This window comes from Rhincodon typus, chromosome 3 (assembly GCF_021869965.1).
Source record: "Rhincodon typus isolate 14 chromosome 3, sRhiTyp1.1, whole genome shotgun sequence".
NCBI classification, from domain to species: Eukaryota; Metazoa; Chordata; class Chondrichthyes; order Orectolobiformes; family Rhincodontidae; genus Rhincodon; species Rhincodon typus.
The window spans coordinates 93,123,256-93,142,065 of NC_063334.1; the positions used below are offsets into that span (position 1 = coordinate 93,123,256).

At 41.4% G+C, this 18,810-nt stretch overlaps 1 protein-coding gene across 1 annotated transcript in view; it reads left to right on the forward strand.

The window, feature by feature from the left end:
* The window catches only part of LOC109936268 (xanthine dehydrogenase-like), a 116,350-nt gene that overhangs the window by 94,226 nt on the left and 3,314 nt on the right, over nucleotides 1–18,810 (forward strand). Inside the window, exons 27-29 of the mRNA XM_048595100.1 lie at nucleotides 5,434–5,571; nucleotides 7,799–7,946; nucleotides 13,702–13,882. Of these exons, the coding sequence (XP_048451057.1) occupies nucleotides 5,434–5,571; nucleotides 7,799–7,946; nucleotides 13,702–13,882 (467 nt within the window). The remainder of the gene's footprint in view (nucleotides 1–5,433; nucleotides 5,572–7,798; nucleotides 7,947–13,701; nucleotides 13,883–18,810) is intronic.

The following is an 18,810-nucleotide window of genomic DNA, read 5'->3' on the forward strand; positions in this document are numbered from 1 at the left end:
TAAATTTAGCATATGAGGTTAGTCTCTGTAATGGTGATCATGACAAGTATTTTTAATTGCTGTACAAAACTCGGTGACTCACTAATTTTCTCTAAGGAGGTGACTTCAGAACCACAGCAATGTGGTTAACTCTTAACTGCCCTCTGAAATGGCTTAGCAGGCCAAGCAGCATCATCCAGCCCTGCACCTTTTTGTCTACGATTCTCCAGCATCTGCAGTTCCTACTATCTCTGGCTTAGCAGGCCACTAATTTCAAGGGGGAATTAGGAGTGGACAATGAATTCTGGCCATGCTTCTATTGCCCATAATATAATTTGTTTTAAAAACCTAAATTTTTTACCAAAGTGTGAAATATTGATATTACACAAATGTGAAGGTAGTTTTTCAGGACCAGAGAAACTGTTCATTAGTAATTATGACTTTCTATGTCTTAAAATCATATATACAAACCATTAACAAGATGTAGCTTTTTCAAGGTTATATCAATGTTGCAGCATCTAATGGAAGGTTTTGTCAGTTCCGTGATGATATATTGACTGTGTTAAGTTGCTAAAAGCAGCTTCTGAAGTTTGATGTTAAATTGAATATATATAGACTGAAGAGTTGATGTCAGTTTCAGAGGAGAAATGATGATGAATACTGATAGCCTGACCATTATAATAACTGCAAGACTTGTGCCATCACATGCTTAAAATCTGAGTTCACAATGCTCTCTTTTTTTATCTTACTCCTTCAATTCTTTATATTTACCGTATTGAACTATATTCTATTGACATGTTGGAAGTAGCAATTGCCCACATGCTAAATCCAGATTAGCATAACACCTATTTACTTTGACTCACAAACATTTAAAAGTGATTATTGGTCTCAAATTGCTGTACCTGAATAATCTCACACCTTTGGTTACTGATAAATCTAGTAGAAAAGAAATTGCCTCCTGACTGGCTGGTTATGAGTTAGAAATTCATTGATTTGTTGATGGGAGCTATGTTTGAAAATAATAATTGAAGATAACAAAAGCATCATCAACAATTATTATCTTTTTGAGAGATTGTTTATGATACTGCAGGTATATATTTAACACTGGTGTTAATGTGGCTTGCACATAGCGTTCCCAACAGTGACACAATGGCCATGACTTCTGATTTGATTTATAATTGTCACATATACCTTGGTACAGTGAAAATGTTTGTTTTGCAAGCAGTACTGGCACATCATACCAGACAAAGTGCTTTATAGTAATAGAACAGCGTGAAGAATACAATGTTACGGCTGCAGGGATAAACAAAGAGCGAGATCAACCTTAAATTTATCATTTGAGAGGTCCATTCAGAAGTCTGATACCAACATGGAAGAAGCCGTTCTTGGATCTATTCTTTAAGCTTTTGTATCTTCTATACAATGGAAGATGTTGGGGCCTGGAAGAAGCATTGACAAGGCTGAACTCTGATACTGAAATGTTGGTGGGCTCGAAAGATGAACAGAGTGTGAGATTGGAGGCTACTGAGGTCCTTACACCTATAGTTACACGGAAGGAGAACCACCCTGGGATACTGGCACTTGGAGGACTGCAGGAGCCTTTATTGACATTGAAAGGGAATAACAGTAGTGATGGGCGGGTGTAAATGATCTACTGCCTCTCATTGCTGAATGGAGTGACACAGCCAGTCCTGTGACACACTAATCATCATTGCTCAGGATATTGAGCAAAACAGCCAGTGCTGCAACACTATGTCTGTTTCCATGGTGGTGGCCCTGGAGAGACAGGCCAGGCTCCCTCATGGGGATGCTGGAGAGTCACAAACGCGTGTACTCCATTGCCCCAGACCGTGGTCTTCAGGACCAAAGGCAGGGGAATAGTAGGATGGGGAACCTTCACCCAAGTCCAGGTTGCCCTGTTCTCACAAGGAGATAGGGTGGTGCTAGAGGGGGAAATGCACACACGCTCCTCAACAGTTTCCACTCAGAGCACTGCAAGGCTGACCAAGATTTCCCCCTCCATCCTGCTATCCATCTCCAATCCTTGGAGGTTCAGGCCAAGACTCTGGCAAGAAGATCTTCAGCATGCCTGCCCTGTGCAGACCCAAATACTCCCAAGTTCACCTCAGCAATCCTCCAAGGCCAATGGGCTCCACAATGGAGCCAGCTTTCTCCACCCTACTTACAAAATAGGATAATTTAGAGTGACACAGCAGGAGAGGACAAGAAAATTAAACTGAAGGCATGTCAGGGCCACAGCTGATGATGTTATGTGAATAGTTTGTTTCTTATCAAATGCTTGTTTTCCACCTTTTGTATGGTTGTCGCGGATCAACAATCAGCACCAATTATATCATGTCAGAGCAGGAGATGCAATGCATCAGCATGACATTGGCTCACTCTGACCTCCGTACCCTCCCTCCTTGAGCATTCCTGACTTTTAGGGTGGCTGTGTGTGCAGTAGTGTAGCTTTCAGTGAGGTCCCCGTGGTGATGTGACTATGGAAGTGCAACACACAGAGAGGGTCAGTGCTGCAGAATGGCCAGGGTATAGGCTCCCGACATGCCTGTGTCATCAACATATCATGAGTTCATGGCCATTGCTCTTCCCCATGAATGTCCAGTAACTGCTTACAGATACTGTCCCCTCCTTCACATGCGGCTCACTTATCCTGCCCATTGCGAGTGTGTACACAGCTGTTTCCTGGACACTGTGCACTTTGCATGTGTTTCATGATTGAAGTGAAAGTGAGTGGTGCTCTGTCACTGGCTTTCAGTCTCAGCATTAACATGCTGCTGAAACATTAAACATCACCCCCTCCTTCCTAGGTATCCCTACCATGAACCTCACAGGTTTAACAATTCCCCAGTCATCACACAAGACATATACATGCATGTCCATCCGTGATTCCTCTGACACTTTACACCAGTTTCAAAACTTCCAGTTTGCCGGTTCCAGCCGCCTTCTCTTTACCATGGACGTGCAATCCCCTTACATGTCCATTCCCCACCAGGAGGGTCTTAAAGCTCTCCGCTTCTTCCTGGAGCAAAGATCTGAACCATTCCCACCCACCACCACCATCCTCCGCTTGACCGAGCTTATCCTCATCCTCAACAAATTCTCTTTTAACTCCTCTCATTTTCTTCAGGTAAGAGGGGTGGCCATGGGTACCCGCATGGGCCCTAGTTAAGCCTGTCTCTTCATGGGATATGTGGAACATTCCTTGTTCCAGTCCTATTCCGGCCCCCACCCACAGCTCTTTCTCCAATATGGCGTTGATATCATTGGTGCTGCTTCCCTCTCTTATCTGGAATTGGAAAAGTTCATCGATTTCGCTTCCAATTTCCACCCTGCCCTCATTTTCACCTGGTCTATCTCTGACTCCTCCCTTCCCTTCCTCAACATTTCTGTTTCCATTTCTGAGGATAGACTGGCCACTAATATCCATTACAAACCCGCTGACTCCCTCAGCTACCTAGACTATATATCCTCACACCCTGCTTTTTTAAAATTCATTCACGGGATGAGGGCATCGCTGGCTAGGCAGCATTTATTGCCCATCCCTAATTGCCCAGAGGGTGGTTACAAGTCAACCACATTGCTGTGGTTCTGGAATCACATGTAGGCCAGACCAGGTAAGGATGTCAGATTTCTTTCCCTAAAGGACATGAGTGAACCAGATGGATTTTTCCAACAACTGACAATGGACTCATGGTCATCATTAGACTCTTAGTTCAAGATATTTATTGAATTCAAATTCCACCATCTGCCATGGCAGGATTCAAACCCAGGTTCCCAGACATTATCTGGGTCTCTGGATTAACAGTCCAGCAATAATACCACTAGGCCATCGCTTCCTGTAAGGACTTCATCCCATTCTTTTAGTTCCTCCTTCTCCGTCATATATGTTCAGATGAGTCCAAGTTTGACAAGGGAGCCTCTGAAATGTCCACCTTTTTCCTCAACTGAGGATTCCCCAGCACCATTGTCGACAGGGCCCTCAATCGGGTCTGACCCATCTCCCGCACTTCCGCTCTCACCCTTTCTCTTCCCTCCCTCAACAGCAATAGGGTTCCCTTTGTCCTTACCTACCATCTCACCAGCATACACATCCAGAAGATCATCAGGTGCCATTTCCACCACCTCCAGCAAGATGCCACCACCAGACATATATTCCCCTCCCCTGCCCTGTCTGCCTTCTACAGGGACCGTTCCCTCCGGGACACCCTGTTCCACATGTCCTTCACCCCCAATAACCCCCCTTAGCCCTATGGCACCTTCTCCTGAAACTGGCGAAGGTGCGACACCTGCCCATTTACCTCCTCCCTCCCCAGTATCCAAGGGCCCAAACATACCTTCCAGGTGAAGCAACATTTCACCTGCACTTCCCAGAATCTAGTCTACTGCATTTGCTGCTCACAATGTGGTCTCCTCTACATTTGGGAAACGAAGCATAGACTGGATGACCACTTCGCAGAACATCCATGTTCTGCTCGCAAAAAAAGACCTTGAACTATCTGTTGCCTGCCACTTCACCGCACCATCCTGTTCCGTGGCCAACATCTCTGTCTCAGGCTTGCTACAGTGTCCCAACGAAGCTCAACACAAGCTGGAAGAACAACACCTCATTTTCTGCTTGGGGACCCTCCAGCCCTCCAACCCTTAATATCGAGTTCAGTAATTTTAGGGCCTAAACTCTCCCATGTCCCAGCCCCTTACCCCACACACCAGACCTTGTTATCACATAGCCTGCCACTACACACCCCCTGTTGTTAGTCACTAACAGTCCTCATTAACAACTATTCACACTCCTCGCCAGGTCGTTATCAACTCCTTTGTCTGTCCAACTCTCTTTCTCTCTCTTTGGGCTCTATCCTATTGTTTACTCCCTACCCCATCCCACGTCCCTATTTTCTACATAGAAACTGACATTTTCCCAGCTACCATCAGTTCTGAGGAAGGGTCACTGGACCTGAAACGTTACCTCTTGATTTTTACTTCACAGATGCTACCTCACCTGCTGAGCTTTTCCAGCAACTTCTGTTTTAGTACATGCATCTCTCCACCTGCTCTGGTTTCTGTGTTGGGTTTCTCCAACACCTAGTGTTGTTTGCAGAATTTGGAAAAATTACAGCCAGAATGTTAATGAGGCGAGCTGAGCTGTCAATAAGTGCTAATTCCCATCAATCATCAACTTGCCACTGCCTGGGGAGCATGTCACCACACAGTTTGGTAAAAATGTAAAAAATGGGGTGAATTCTTCATTAGATTCTGCCCTATGTCTTATTTTCTTAATTAATGGGTCAAGATATTTTCCCATTTTTAAATTCAAAAGCAGGACTGTTTATTATTTTTTAACCATTGTGCATATAATTATCCAAAATGTCTACTTTACAGTATATTTTTTGAAAAATAAAGTCCATTGACTAATCACTCTATAATATATTTGTGCAGGGTGTCTCCTGACCCAAACTCCAAAGGTGAACCTCAATATTTTTCGTATGGAGTGACCGTGGCAGAGGCTGAACTCGACGTCCTGACCGGCGAGAACCAGATTAATCAAGTAGATATGCTCTTTGACTGCGGTGAAAGGTACGCGCTCTCAATTTCCTAAAGCTCCGTCCTACAGTCTCCTCCCTTCTCTTCCTCACAACATCCTCCTTCAGTTTGTACCACGCACACCCCCACCCACACCGCACCCTGCCCTCACCCCCAACCTCCTGTATTCCTCCTGCCATTCAAGCGCCTTGAGTAATCCCCCCCTTCAGGGCTGGATTTTCATTTTCAATATGGAAATTGGGAGGCAGGAATTTGATCTGCAATCCTTCCACTGCTTGAAGAAAGCAGTTTAGGAGCAACAATGTCAGTATTTTGCGTTGCAGGTTCAGCTGCAGATGGTTTTGGAGATCAATGGTTGAAATTTGTCACATATGTTGTTCTTAGACCTTCCAAGAATAGAATATTCGTTTATTGTCATGCATACTCCATTGTCGGAGCACAGTGAAAAGCTTTAATAATGTTTGCCTTTTTATGGCGACATCTTAGGTACAAGTACCTGGGTACAATTCTTGTATACAGCAGAGGAATAAAAGCAGTTACATTACCTCACAGAGTTGAAAAATAGGTTAGAAATAGTACAGCATTAAAGTATGGAAGGAAATTTCAAATAGACATTACATTGTAGCAGAGATAGTAGGAACTGCCGATGCTGGAGTCTGAGGTTAACACAGTGTAGAGCTGGATGAACACAGCAGGCCAGGCAGCATCAGAGGAGCAGGAAAGCTGACACTTCAGGTCTGGAGCCTGCAGCTGCTCCAGGATTCGCCTTTGATGAAGAAGAGAAAAGACAGGAAAATAAAGGAAAAAGAAAGAAAAAGAACAAGTGGAGCAGGGGAGGTCCCACAGGAAGGTCCTACTGTGCTGCCATCTTGCTCGTTGATATTAGGAGAGCTATTTAAAAAATAATTGCAGACAGTTCAGCCAAGGTTATTAGAACATCAGTTGTACCCCGTACACTAACATTTAGGTCAGTAAAATATTTTAGGAAGAGCAAGGATTTGATCACTGATCCCCGGGATACTCCACTGAAACCTTCCTCCAGTCCAAAAAACAAGAATTAACCAATACTTTCTGTTTACTGTGACTCAGCCAGTTTTGTTATTGTCCCTCATAGGTCTGTTGTGCAACACTTTATTCAAATGCCTTTTTTGAAATTTCATGTAAACTGCATCAAAAGTATTATCCTCACTATCCTAATGTTATCTCATTCACAAACTCAAGCAAGTTAGTTAAACACAATTTTCTTTTAACAACTCAGAGCTGGCTTTACTTATTAATCAGCATTTGTCCAGATGGCTAGCAATTTTATTTTGAATTATTGTTTTTAGCCTCTTTCTCACTCCTGAAGTTAACTGACTGGTCTATAGCCACAGGGATAAACTTTTATAAGCATAGGTGTAAACATTTGAAATTCTCTAGTCCTCTGACAATGTTGCAGTGGTGGTATCCCTACCTTTGGGCTGGAAGCTCCGCGTTTGATTCCCATGCCAGGGCATGTTGTCCATGGCAGGAGCACTTGTATTGGCCAAACAGGTTGATCTTCAACTTATATCCTTCTGAGGCACTTGATGGCAGGTGATTAAAGGATAGTCTCCTGGTCAGCCATGCTGCAAAAATGCAGGGTCAAACCACTGCAGCTCTTTGCCTATAATTGCCCAATGGAAGTCCATGACCCAGCCGTCAGGATTGAGGATAGGAGGAAAGCCATACAATTCTGGCACCAGCTTAGCAATCTTGGTACAGACAATCTATTCTGTTACCTCCTCTTTATCAATTATAAATGCTTCAAAATGTCAAAAATTACCTCCTCTTTCGCTATAGGGTACACAATGGAAGGCAAAGGGATTGCTAAACCTCTATTGGCTCACAGCCAGTGTCCATATCCTAGAGCCATCAAACTCCTACGTGATGGGAATGGGCGTAAGAATCCTGGAATTATGTCTTGCCCATCATTTCTAAGTGCACCCACCAGCTCCTTTCTGATATAGATGGAGACATGAAATGCATACCCAAGTGTCTCCCAAATCAACTCATCATGTTCTGAGCTGTTGCCAGTAACATTAGTACTGTATCAGCAGGAACGTTATTAAGAAAAAAATTAACTTTTATGAAGCACCATTCACCTTATAACAAGATTATTTCCTATTTATGTCATGATGAAAGAAAGGCAGCAAAATTGATGTGTTGTAAGGTGCCACGAACAGTAGGGATCTAAGTAACTAAATTAATCTGTCATCTTTCTTCTCTTTATTACCTGCAGCCTGAACCCTGCCATTGATATTGGACAAATTGAAGGTGCTTTTGTCATGGGCATGGGGTATTGGCTGATGGAGAAGGTGATCTATGATCCCAAAACTGGGGAGGTGCTGAATGCAGGGACATGGGATTACAAACCACCATTCAGCAAGGTAGGTTGTGAACTGAAGGAAGCAGTATGTTTACTAAAATCAAGTGCATTAAAGGCATTTTGTCTTTGCTCTGGAATTCTGCTTTAATTCTATTATCGATTGAAGTAAGAATTAACTGTGGTTTATAATTTTCCAAAAACCTGTTGTATTAGTGTTTAAATACAATGCATTTACAGATGGATATTTATACGATTCTTCTGCTTTGGGAAACAAAGTATCCTGCTTGGTATTCTCTTGTAGGTTGTACCTTTGACTTCTAAAAGTCTTGGTTTTATATACAAGTTGTTGCTGCAAAATGAATATCCCCAATACTTACATACACACAGTCACAGATAGACACAATCCCTTCCCGAGCATGTGCTAAATCCAATTGAGAGCACAACATCTGGCATTTATAACAGCTTTTCATTCCAGCATGTCACTCTTAAACAACTAGTTGTACCTTTCAAACTGAATAGGTCCTTTCTATTCCAAAGGTTCCCTCAAACAAAAAAAAACTCAAAGTTATAGCTTACCAAACACTTGTTGAATCCTAGAAGATATAAGTTGTGTATGGGATCCTTATATGATGAGGGATATGAGTAATATTGAGGCAATCCAAAGGTGTGCTACATAATTCTGAATTATTTTGGGAAATATGTTAGTGTCACATCCTTGATTAAAAAAAGTTTGGAATGGGAATCATTATATCAAAGGAGGGGTTTAATGGACTGACTATGTTCTATAAAATATGAAATGGATTGGTGAGAATTGACAGAAACAAGTACCTGATGTCATCCAGCTTTGACAACACACAATACAGTCAGCCATATAAACTACAGAGACTTTTATTTCTAAAACAGTTTAACAATAATCTTCTTTTTTCTCCTCCGGAACAATCCCACAATGGAATAAGCTGCCATAGGAAATAGCTAGAGCCCAATCATTCAACACCTATCTCTAAATTATTTCAATTTAAAAATTTTCATTATTGGGATCACCGTCTTAGCAAGTCATGCCTAATTTAGAGTCATGGAGATCTAGAGCACAGAAAAAGGCCCATCAGCCCAATATGTCCCTGCTGTCAAAAACAACTACATAACAATTCTAATTCTATTTTATAGAGTCATAAAAGTCATTAGTACTACCAATAAACGTGGCAGCAGAATGTGGATATTAGCATGAGATGCTGACTCAACTTAAAATAAAAGCAATTTTAACTCTGTTTCTCTGTCCACTGAAGCTGCCTGACTTACCAGGTTATTTTCTTTTCCCGACTTTGTTTTTATCAGACTTCCAGCATCTGCAGTATTTTGCCTTTATTTTCAATTTTGTTTATACTATTGATTTCATGCTGTTTTCAGCTCCTTTCGTGGGTAATTAGTTCACATTTCCAACAAATCTTTTTAGTCTTATGAAGACTGGTATCTTGGTTTAAAATTGGAAAGTCCTCCAGGCCCACAATACAGCGACATTACTAACATGCACATACGTTAGATGGTTGGAAAACTTTTACAACTTAATATTCTTGTGGTTGAAAGTTATTTATGGATAGCAAGTAAAGACATAGTATGTCAGAACATCTCAAGATCCTTTTCAGCCAACAAGGCATTTTGAAGTATGACAACTGTTGTTTGTAGGAAACAGTGACTAAGCTTCAAAAATAATACATCATTTATTTCATAGCAACTGAACTAGGAAACAAATACCATGTGTGTAGTGATTGGAACCAGGAGAATCTTGTTGACTATGAGATCCTTGATTGGGGCCAATCAGGAATCCCTGACTGACCAATATTAACAGGGGATTTAGAATCTTCTCAGTTCAGGGGACTGACTCCAAGCTGGCTGACCATAGCCTGAGTGCTGTGCTCAAATAAATAAAGGGTGACTTGGTGATGGGATACTGGCCTCTGTGCAGTTATTTCAATGTGGCTTTTGCAACCATTTAAAAATGCATTTTGTTTCGTTTATTTACAAATAGGCCGGTAAAGAAGTGTTTTGGTTTTATTCAGTACAAATTTTCACTCAATACCACCAAAACCATTCTAATATTAAAATAGTGAAATTACCCCTACAGTGCTGTAGGAAGGGAGTTCCAGAATTTCGACATGACTATCGAAGGATCTCGGGGTAATCAGAGGTAAATGGAAGTCTGGTCATTTTGGCCACTGCCATGGAGACAGGTGATCAGAACCAAAAGAATACACTTTATCGTCCTCATGAAAACCCAGTGACAGAATAGGAGTCATGCAATTCTCGCTTTGAGTTCCCCAGACTTAAATGCATTAGTATTTGCACCCATGCCACTCTTTGGTGGGGGGATGTGGGACTTTGAAAGAGCTGTTTCATGAAATGTTAGCACTCAGCCTCAATACAAGAAACACTTTGTAAAATGTGTTGTGCCGTAACGTAACTGGGAAAAGTGCACCAATATTCATGGCCCACTGTTCCACAAGCCATCACAAACTATAGATGTATAACATTCCAATGTATCCAACATAGCGACTAATTTACCCAACTGTCTGTTATTCTGGACACAAGCAATTCACACCAGGGTTTCATCATTAACCGGAAAATAACCCTATTTACTGTCAAAACCGAAAGAACTGCGAATGCTGTTTGGGAACTCTAACGTGAAGTTTCCTTATAACATTCTGAGAAATTGAGGTGCAACTGTCTCAGTCTGTTGGCCACCTGCTATGATTATCTATTGGTAATGTTTTAATGATGTCAATGATACCAGATTTCCCTAGCTTGGATTTATCTTTTCGCCCTGAATAATAAGACAATTTTCCTTCTCAAAACAGATGAACAAAGAATATAACAAAAACAAAGTTGCTGGAAAAGCTCAGCTGTTCTAGCAGCATCTGTGAAGGAAAAAACAGAGTTAATGTTTCAGGTCCAGTGGCTCTTCCTCAGGACCATTCCTCACGAGTTCTGAGGAAGGCCCACTGGACCTGAAACATTAACTCTGTTTTTTCCTTTTACAGATGCTGCCAGACCTGCTGAGCTTTTCCAGCAACTTTGTTTTTGCTCCTATTTACTGTAACATGCTTAACTTTAAAATGAGCAGTGGAAAGAGAAGATCTCCAATTTAGGTAACTTAATCTATACCCCTTCAAATGCCCAAATACACACACTCAACTCAATCATGATCAAGATAGTCCAAAGTCAAACAGTTTAACACATAAAGTATGGGTGCAAAAAGAATATAAGCAGGATAAACAAACTTCCAAAGATCAAAAATCTCAACCAATAAAGCAGAAAATTATTTTCTCGCAGTGCTTTTGATTTGTTACAATGAACTTATGCTGTTTTCTGTAGGGTGATCGTCATTCTTTGATTTAGTTATTGATCAGGTGAACTTAGATTTTTTTTATGAACTCTTCTTTTTATGCTTTTTTGGTTTTACTGCTGTTTTTCCACATAAAGAGAGAAATATTGGAATCATTTCCATGATAGAATCATGACAGAATGATTCAATGAATGAATCAATGATGGAATCTCCACATCGTCTGGAAGCATCGAAGTTCAAGATTCAGCCCACTCTGAGTACAGGCAGCAAGATGCTCCAGGCAGAGCTCCTCTGCTCGCCAGTTCCTTTTCCTTTCTCCTTTCTTTTTCACTTTCTCTCTCCCTCTCCCCTTTGCAGTATTCCTCCCCCCTCCCACCACACCCACAAACTTTAAGTATTTTTAAATCCAACTATTTAACTCTAACCTGAAGAAAGGAGTTGCCTCCGGCAACTGGGCGGGAGCTGAGCGCGCAGGCCATGTCCTGCAGTGGAGTGCAGGGCCGGGAGCGACGTTGACAGATCGGACATGGTTTGGAGCAAGTCCTGGAGGGAGCAAGAACTGGAGCGACGGTGAGGCCGCATACCCAGGACATCGTGGGGCTAAGTCCCGGACCAAGGGGTGGCCGGGAGAGCTCTCCGGCGGGAGCCAGCTTCAATGGTCTCCGGACCAGCGGTGGCATTTTTGGAGGCTATTGCTGAGTCGGTTGGTTGGCCTGTGAGGCCTGGAGCGAGGCTCTCGTTTTCCACATGGATAGGCTCCCAGAAGCAGCATGGCATGGATTGGTGTAACCCAGAGCAGGACACTGTTGGTGGCACAGCATGGGCTGCAAAACCCTAGTGGGACTTTAGCGGTGGCATTGCAGCCAAGAAGGAAAGTTGGACTCTCTTTATTCTGTGAATGGTACTTATGTACAAGTGGCGGGGCACTTTTCACTGCATTTTAATTTGAATGTACGTGACAATAAAGGATATTCAATAAAAGAGAGAGAGAATAAGAGAAAAACAGTAAACTGGATGTTTTCTGTTTGCAGGCTCTGGATGTTTCTCCTCTGCTCTTGGCATTTATAGTTTTAATACTGTGCAGCACAACCAATCAGAGGACTGTTGTCAGGCAGAATTTCTTTAATTCAAAAGATTCTCTGGGGTGTTTAGTCATGAACTTTCCCTTCTGCTTCCAGAAGCTCTCTCTCCATGGATTCTGCCTGACCCACTGTGATCTCAAGCATTTTTTGTTTTCAGTTCGTTGTCTTGTACAGCTCGACAATATGTGACACTTGATTTTCGACTTGAAAAACTCTCCTGGTTTTACATTACAGCAGTCCAACTTCCATTTTAAATTATAGTCTAAAAAAGAGAATATGGTCTCATGCAGTGAAAAGTATGCATTTGGAATAGTGCAAAATCTGGAAAAATATGCCTTAGCAAACCACCTGAAACAAGCTTTATCTCCTCATTTATTCCAATGCTGTAACTTTTGCTTGAATAGCAACTGAAGTAGCATCTCCATGGAAAGCAGAATAGAGTTATTTGGGCAATATACTGTTGCTTTCCAAAGTAAGCATGCTGTTTTTTGTTGCATTAATACCAGCAGCATATGAGAATAGAAGTCCTGTGAGATGTGCCATTTTATTCAGTAGTAATCAAGCTATTCCTTTAATCCAATACTCCAACCTTGAAGAGGCAGAGCTGTAAGCCATTGACTATCCCTTTGCTCCTAGACGATCTCCCATCACCATGATCAGTCTGGGCTGAAAACTGACTGAATTCGAAATTAGACAAATTTATGACAGCCATGTACGGTTGTCCTAGGTCATGCATGTATTATTGCCGAGATTGAAATTTGGGCTATTGTGTCTTAAATTAAGTTCTTGAAATCACTCTTCTGATCTTGTCTGAAAACCCTTAATTTTAGAATTGCTGTTTACTCTTCTGATCACCACCTGGACTGCATTCTGTGATGCTAAACACATTGATCAGGAAGGCCTCAGGTCTAAGTTTTGCTCTGGGTTAAACTAGCTGATGTAGAAACAGCAATTCCATCAGCATTCACAACCTTGTTCACTGATCGGTAAAACAGGATTGATATCTTTGCCTTTTTTTTAACTCTCCCCTTCTGAGTTTTAATAGCCTGTCAGCATTTGCAAACAAGGTTCACATATAAAGAATGTTCCCTTGGTTTGGTAAGAAAGAAAAAAAACTGTGATAAAAATCCATTTCTTCCCTTCCTCAATTTTCCTAAATTGGCTGTTTTTCTTTTTGTTCAGATATATCCAGTTGAGTAGGTTCAAACTATGAATAGTTACTATACTCTGGTATTCACTTGAACAAAATGGGTTTACCAGAAGTAGCAAGTATAGAATGAATGTTTGTTGTGTATTTGAGGGCTCGGTAAGATATATTAAAAACATTCAGAATTTACTGGAAATAAATTGAAGTGCAGCTGTCAGTAAGATCATCTTGTTTGTGTTTTGTCTATCAGAGCATACCCATTAATTTCAACATCGAGCTTTTAAAGAATGCTCCCAATGCAATGGGTGTTCTTCGTTCCAAAGCCTCTGGTGAACCTCCCCAGTGTATGTCCTGTGTCACTTTATTTGCCGTGAAGCGCGCTATTGAGGCAGCACGTCAAGATATTGGGAATGATTCCTACTTTCCATTAAGTGAGTATGATCAGTCGGTGTGTTTACACAGTGCAGTGTAAAATTTCTGATCAGTATTATTTTAATCTTAGCATTAGCCCATTTATTTTAAACAGGCTAATGTTAACATTAAAATGAGATCTCTGAGAAAATCTAAGTTTGTGGAACTATGATAATAAAGGTGTTTATTTCAACTACTCTCAACTTGCAAATCAAAGAACTGTGTGTGATGTCTATTAATACTCTAAAACATAATTTGAATAGGATTCATTTAACTGAGCAACGTTACTAAGTACCTACAATTGTTGAAGCAATGTCCTAAGCTTGCAGCATCTAATTTTATGGGCTATTTTCTACATTTCCAAATTGGCTGCACTGCTCCTGTCCTCCTGGAAAATTAAGCACAATGATATCGGGACAGCAGCCTGACATAGTCATGCTGACTGCTGATAATATGGGGCATAAAATCCGCCTCCAGCCCAGCATTATGAAATTGGTGACTATCCACCCAGTTAGAACATAGAACAGAGAACAGGACAGCACAGTGCAGGTCCTTCTGCCCACTATGTTGTGGCGAACTTTTACCCTAAACCTAAGGTCTATCTAACCTCCATCCCGACCTTATACTATCATCCATATGCCTGTCTAATAGCCACTTAAATGCCCCAAATGAGGCCGACTCCACTACTCTCTCCGGCAACGCACTCCATGCCCCTACCACTCTCTGAGTAAAGAACCTATCTCTGACGTCTCCCCTATATCTACCTCCACTCACTTTAAAACTATGCCCCCTCATAATAGCTACCTCCACCCTAGGAAAAAGTCTCTGGCTGTCCACTTTATCTATACCTCTGGTCATTTTGTACACCTCTATCAAGTCACCTCTCATCCTTCATCTTTCTAAAGAGAAAAGCCCTAGTTCTCTCAACCTTTCCTCGTAAGACCTTCCCTCCATTGCAGGCAACATCCTGGTAAATCTCCTCTTCACCTTTTCCAACGCTTCCACATCTTTCCTGTAATGAGGCGACCAGAACTGGACACAATACTCCAGATGTGGCCGAACCGGGGTTTTGTATAGTTGGAGCATAACTTCACGGCTCTAGAACTCAATCCCTCTATTAATGAAAGCTAACACACCATATGCCTTCTTAACAATTCTATCCACCTGGGTGGCAGCTTTCAGGGAACTGTGGACATGAACCCCAAGATCCCTCTCCTCCTCCACACTGCCAAGAATCTTTCCATTAACCCTGTATTCTGCTTTCAAGTTTGCCCTTCCAAAATGAATCACCTCACACTTTTCAGGGTTAAACTCCATCTGCCACTTCTCAGCCCAGCTCTGCATCCTATCAAAGTCCCTTTGAAACCTAGAACAGCCCTCCGCACTGTCCACAATGTGACCCACCTTCATATCGTCTGTGAACTTACTAATCCACCCTTTCACTCCTACATCCAAATCATTTTCAAAAATCACAAATAGAAGAGGACCCAGAACAGATCCTTGTGGTACACCACTCGTAACTGAGCACCATGTTGTGTATTTTCTGTCCACTAACACCCTTTGTCTTCTCAGGGTCAGCCAATTCTAAATCCAATCTGCCACATTTCCCCCTATCCCATGCCTCCTTACTTTCTACATGAGCGTACCATGGGGAACCTTACCAAACGCCTTACTTAAATCCATGTATACCACATCCACTGCTCTACCTTCATCCATGTGTTTGGTCACCTCTTCAAAGAATTCAATAAGGTTTGTGAGACATGATCTACCCCTCACAAATCCATTCTGACTATCACAAATCAAACTGTGCCTATCCAAGTGATCATAAATCCTATCTCTCAGAGCCCTTTCCAATAATTTGCCCACCACTGACATAAGAAGTTGTTTGCAAACTTTTGTTTACGCTGCATTTCCTGAGCTTGGCAAAATGGCACCTTGTTTTTTTAAGGACTTTTTATGTCTTTTTTGCACCTTCATTGAATAAGGAAGACTAATTCTGAGAGCAATGGGTTTTACAATTCGAACCATGATTGTGGCATCACACCTTTGCTGTACAATGGCCTGGCCTAGAGACCCACTTGGGCTCAGAGCCTTCCCCAACCCCCATCATGTCCTTGACACCACAGCTTCTCAGAACCTACAAGATATGTATTACCACTAAGTTTTGATTCATACTTGTCTGTGGAAATAGCTATAATAAAAATTCAACACCGACTTACTTTTCATGTTAACTCAAAGTTACAGGCTCTGAATTTATCATGGCATCTAAAATCAGGCATGAGAGCCATCAGCCTTCATAATAACTGCAATGCTGGAAGGGAGCAAGGGAAGGGTTTGTTGTCAGAAAGTTAGCTTCCCATGCACGTATTATAATTGTGCCTACCAGACAGCTACTAGTTAGCCACCTGATGTTTTATTGGTTATGCATAGACAGCAGGAATAAGCAAACCCTTCATTTTCCATTTCACCTCTCTCACTCCACTAAGAAACATAAAATCCATCCTATTGGTGCTAAATTCATAGGAGGGACCTAAAAGAGACATGTGACTCTGTATGTTGTGCCAAACATGATGATAATAGAAATAAGATGTGATTGAAGCATTGCGTTCTGCTGGTCACTTGTACAATGACAACAAGGTTGATATAAATTTGCGTGTAGTCAGAACCTGGGATTTAGTTAATTCCTTACTTTTGCTGTCTTAATTCTGCAATCTTTTGCTCTTTTGAGCTAAAGAAAGAAAAATTATAATTATATATTGTCATTCAGGACAATAGGATGTCCCAAAGTACTATACTGCTAAATTAAGTACTTCTTATCTGTAGACACTGTTATAGTATAGGAGATAAAAGAGGTCTATTTGAGCATAGCACTCATACAAAGAGTGATGTAAAAATGACCAGACAATTTGTTTCGATGATGTTGAGTGAGGAATACATTATGGCCAGGCCACTGAAGATACCTCACCTGCTGCACTTCAAACTAATGTCATAATGAGTCAAGGGTCAAATTTTTACTCATTCCCTAGGCATGTGTTGGAGTGGGTGTTAAATTTGAGGCTACTGTCATGACACAGTATGTACTGTCTGGACTTACTGTTAAATCCTGGCCTATGGCCTATCTTCTTTGGAAGCTGCCTGTCTCCCGGCAGTGGCCCAGCATTCCCAGTGTTTCTACTGGCACAAAAGATTCATTGATTGTCCGATTGACCAGTAGGTCTGGAGTTAGGGCTCCCTTTCTAATAGGGTCAGAAATCGTCCCTCAAGTCAATTAACAACATAGTGGTGTTTAAATGGCTGTGGTGGAAACTGGCCAAATGGAGGTGGGCTGATGCCTCTGTGTAAAATTCTGGCAACATTGCCAGATCATTAATCCAAATCGCTCAATTGCTAGTGCAGCAAAACAACAATTATGTATTGCTGTATCGCTGACTATCATAGTTTGTCTAGATTTGTTCTGTAGTCATTGGGTTTTACAGTACTTCGATAATTTCCTGTTGCAACATTTAAGGGATTTCGAAATGAATGGGACTGAAACATTTGGTCAATTAAAACGACTGAAGATTAGAAAAATTGCTGGGCCAGGTGGAAAGCATTGAAAGAGATTTGAAAGGAGCATTGGATACAGAAAAGGTCTGGGGCATATAAACACGGGAAAAATGAGATGAAAGTAGAACCTGTCCATCAAAATTAACGAGCAAATGGGGTAATACCTGAGTTTAGCATTAATGTATCCTACACCCTCAGCCCATCAACATGCAAGGTCAGAGCAAAGTTAAATAAACTGAGAAAACCCTTAAGACAATATCAGGAAAATAAAAGGTAGTCCTGTCCAAGACATGAAGCAATCAAGCAAGCTCCAGGAGACTGTACCAATTGATACGGATATGTAAACCTTCTAGAACTTGAGATAATTCTCAGGAACTCATCTTTTAATGATGGCACTAAATTCATACTTGCATGTAAGTAATACATCTATTCCAGAAATCAGTGACTCTTTGTCAAAAGACATATTTTCTAGTATTGAACTGAGCTCTTAATTTCATATATTGTTCTGATATCCATGAGATTTCCGGATCAAATAATGGATCACTAAAAGAGAATTTATTTTATTCTTCATTTTCGAATCCTCAATTTTATTACCTTGAAGTCTGAGCCCAATCAAAATATATTTTAAAAATCTCTGACCCTATCTTGACATCTAAAGAATCTAAGGGTAAGGGGTAAGATTTTCAATTCCCTTGTCAGGGCTGCAATCGAAATTGAATGGGAACTAAAAGTAGCCACATCTGCCACAATGCCAGTGTCTGATTTTATCTAATTCCAGCCATTCTCACAGAGCTGGGGCATTATAGAGCAGTTTGGCTGGTAATCAGGTTTACCCATTGGCATCCAGTGAATAATAGACATGGCTGATTAGGAGCAGGGCAAGTCCATTTAAAGGAGGCCAAATGGGAGTTTCCAGTCAGTCACCAGGTACAACCAGGTACCAGTTTAGCTGCATGGAAGCAGCAGATCAGGATGGTGTGGCAGCCAATATTCCATATAGCCCTCCCTACCTCTTGCATGCAAGGAAAAAACAAATTGTATCCTCCAGAGGTTCACTACTGCCCCAAACACACATGGGACCTGCAAAAGGCTGAAAAATGCAATTTTTAAAATTTAATGTCTGAAAAACATCAGGGAGAGTGTGTCTCTAGCTTAAAGTATGGTCTCATTTAGTTACCTTCTATTGCAGTATACGTCCATATCAGGACCCAAACTAGGCACTGTGGAGGAGAGTTAAGATGCCAGTTTAGGAAAGCTTTCTTCTCCCTGTTTCTCATTCACTCATTTGTATTTAGCCAAACGCAAAGTCTCTCATGATGCTGTACAATCAAGTCATGTTCTAAGTAGTAAATTTTGAAGAAAATTGTTGCTTTTCGAAGAATTCCTTAATACATTTGAAAGC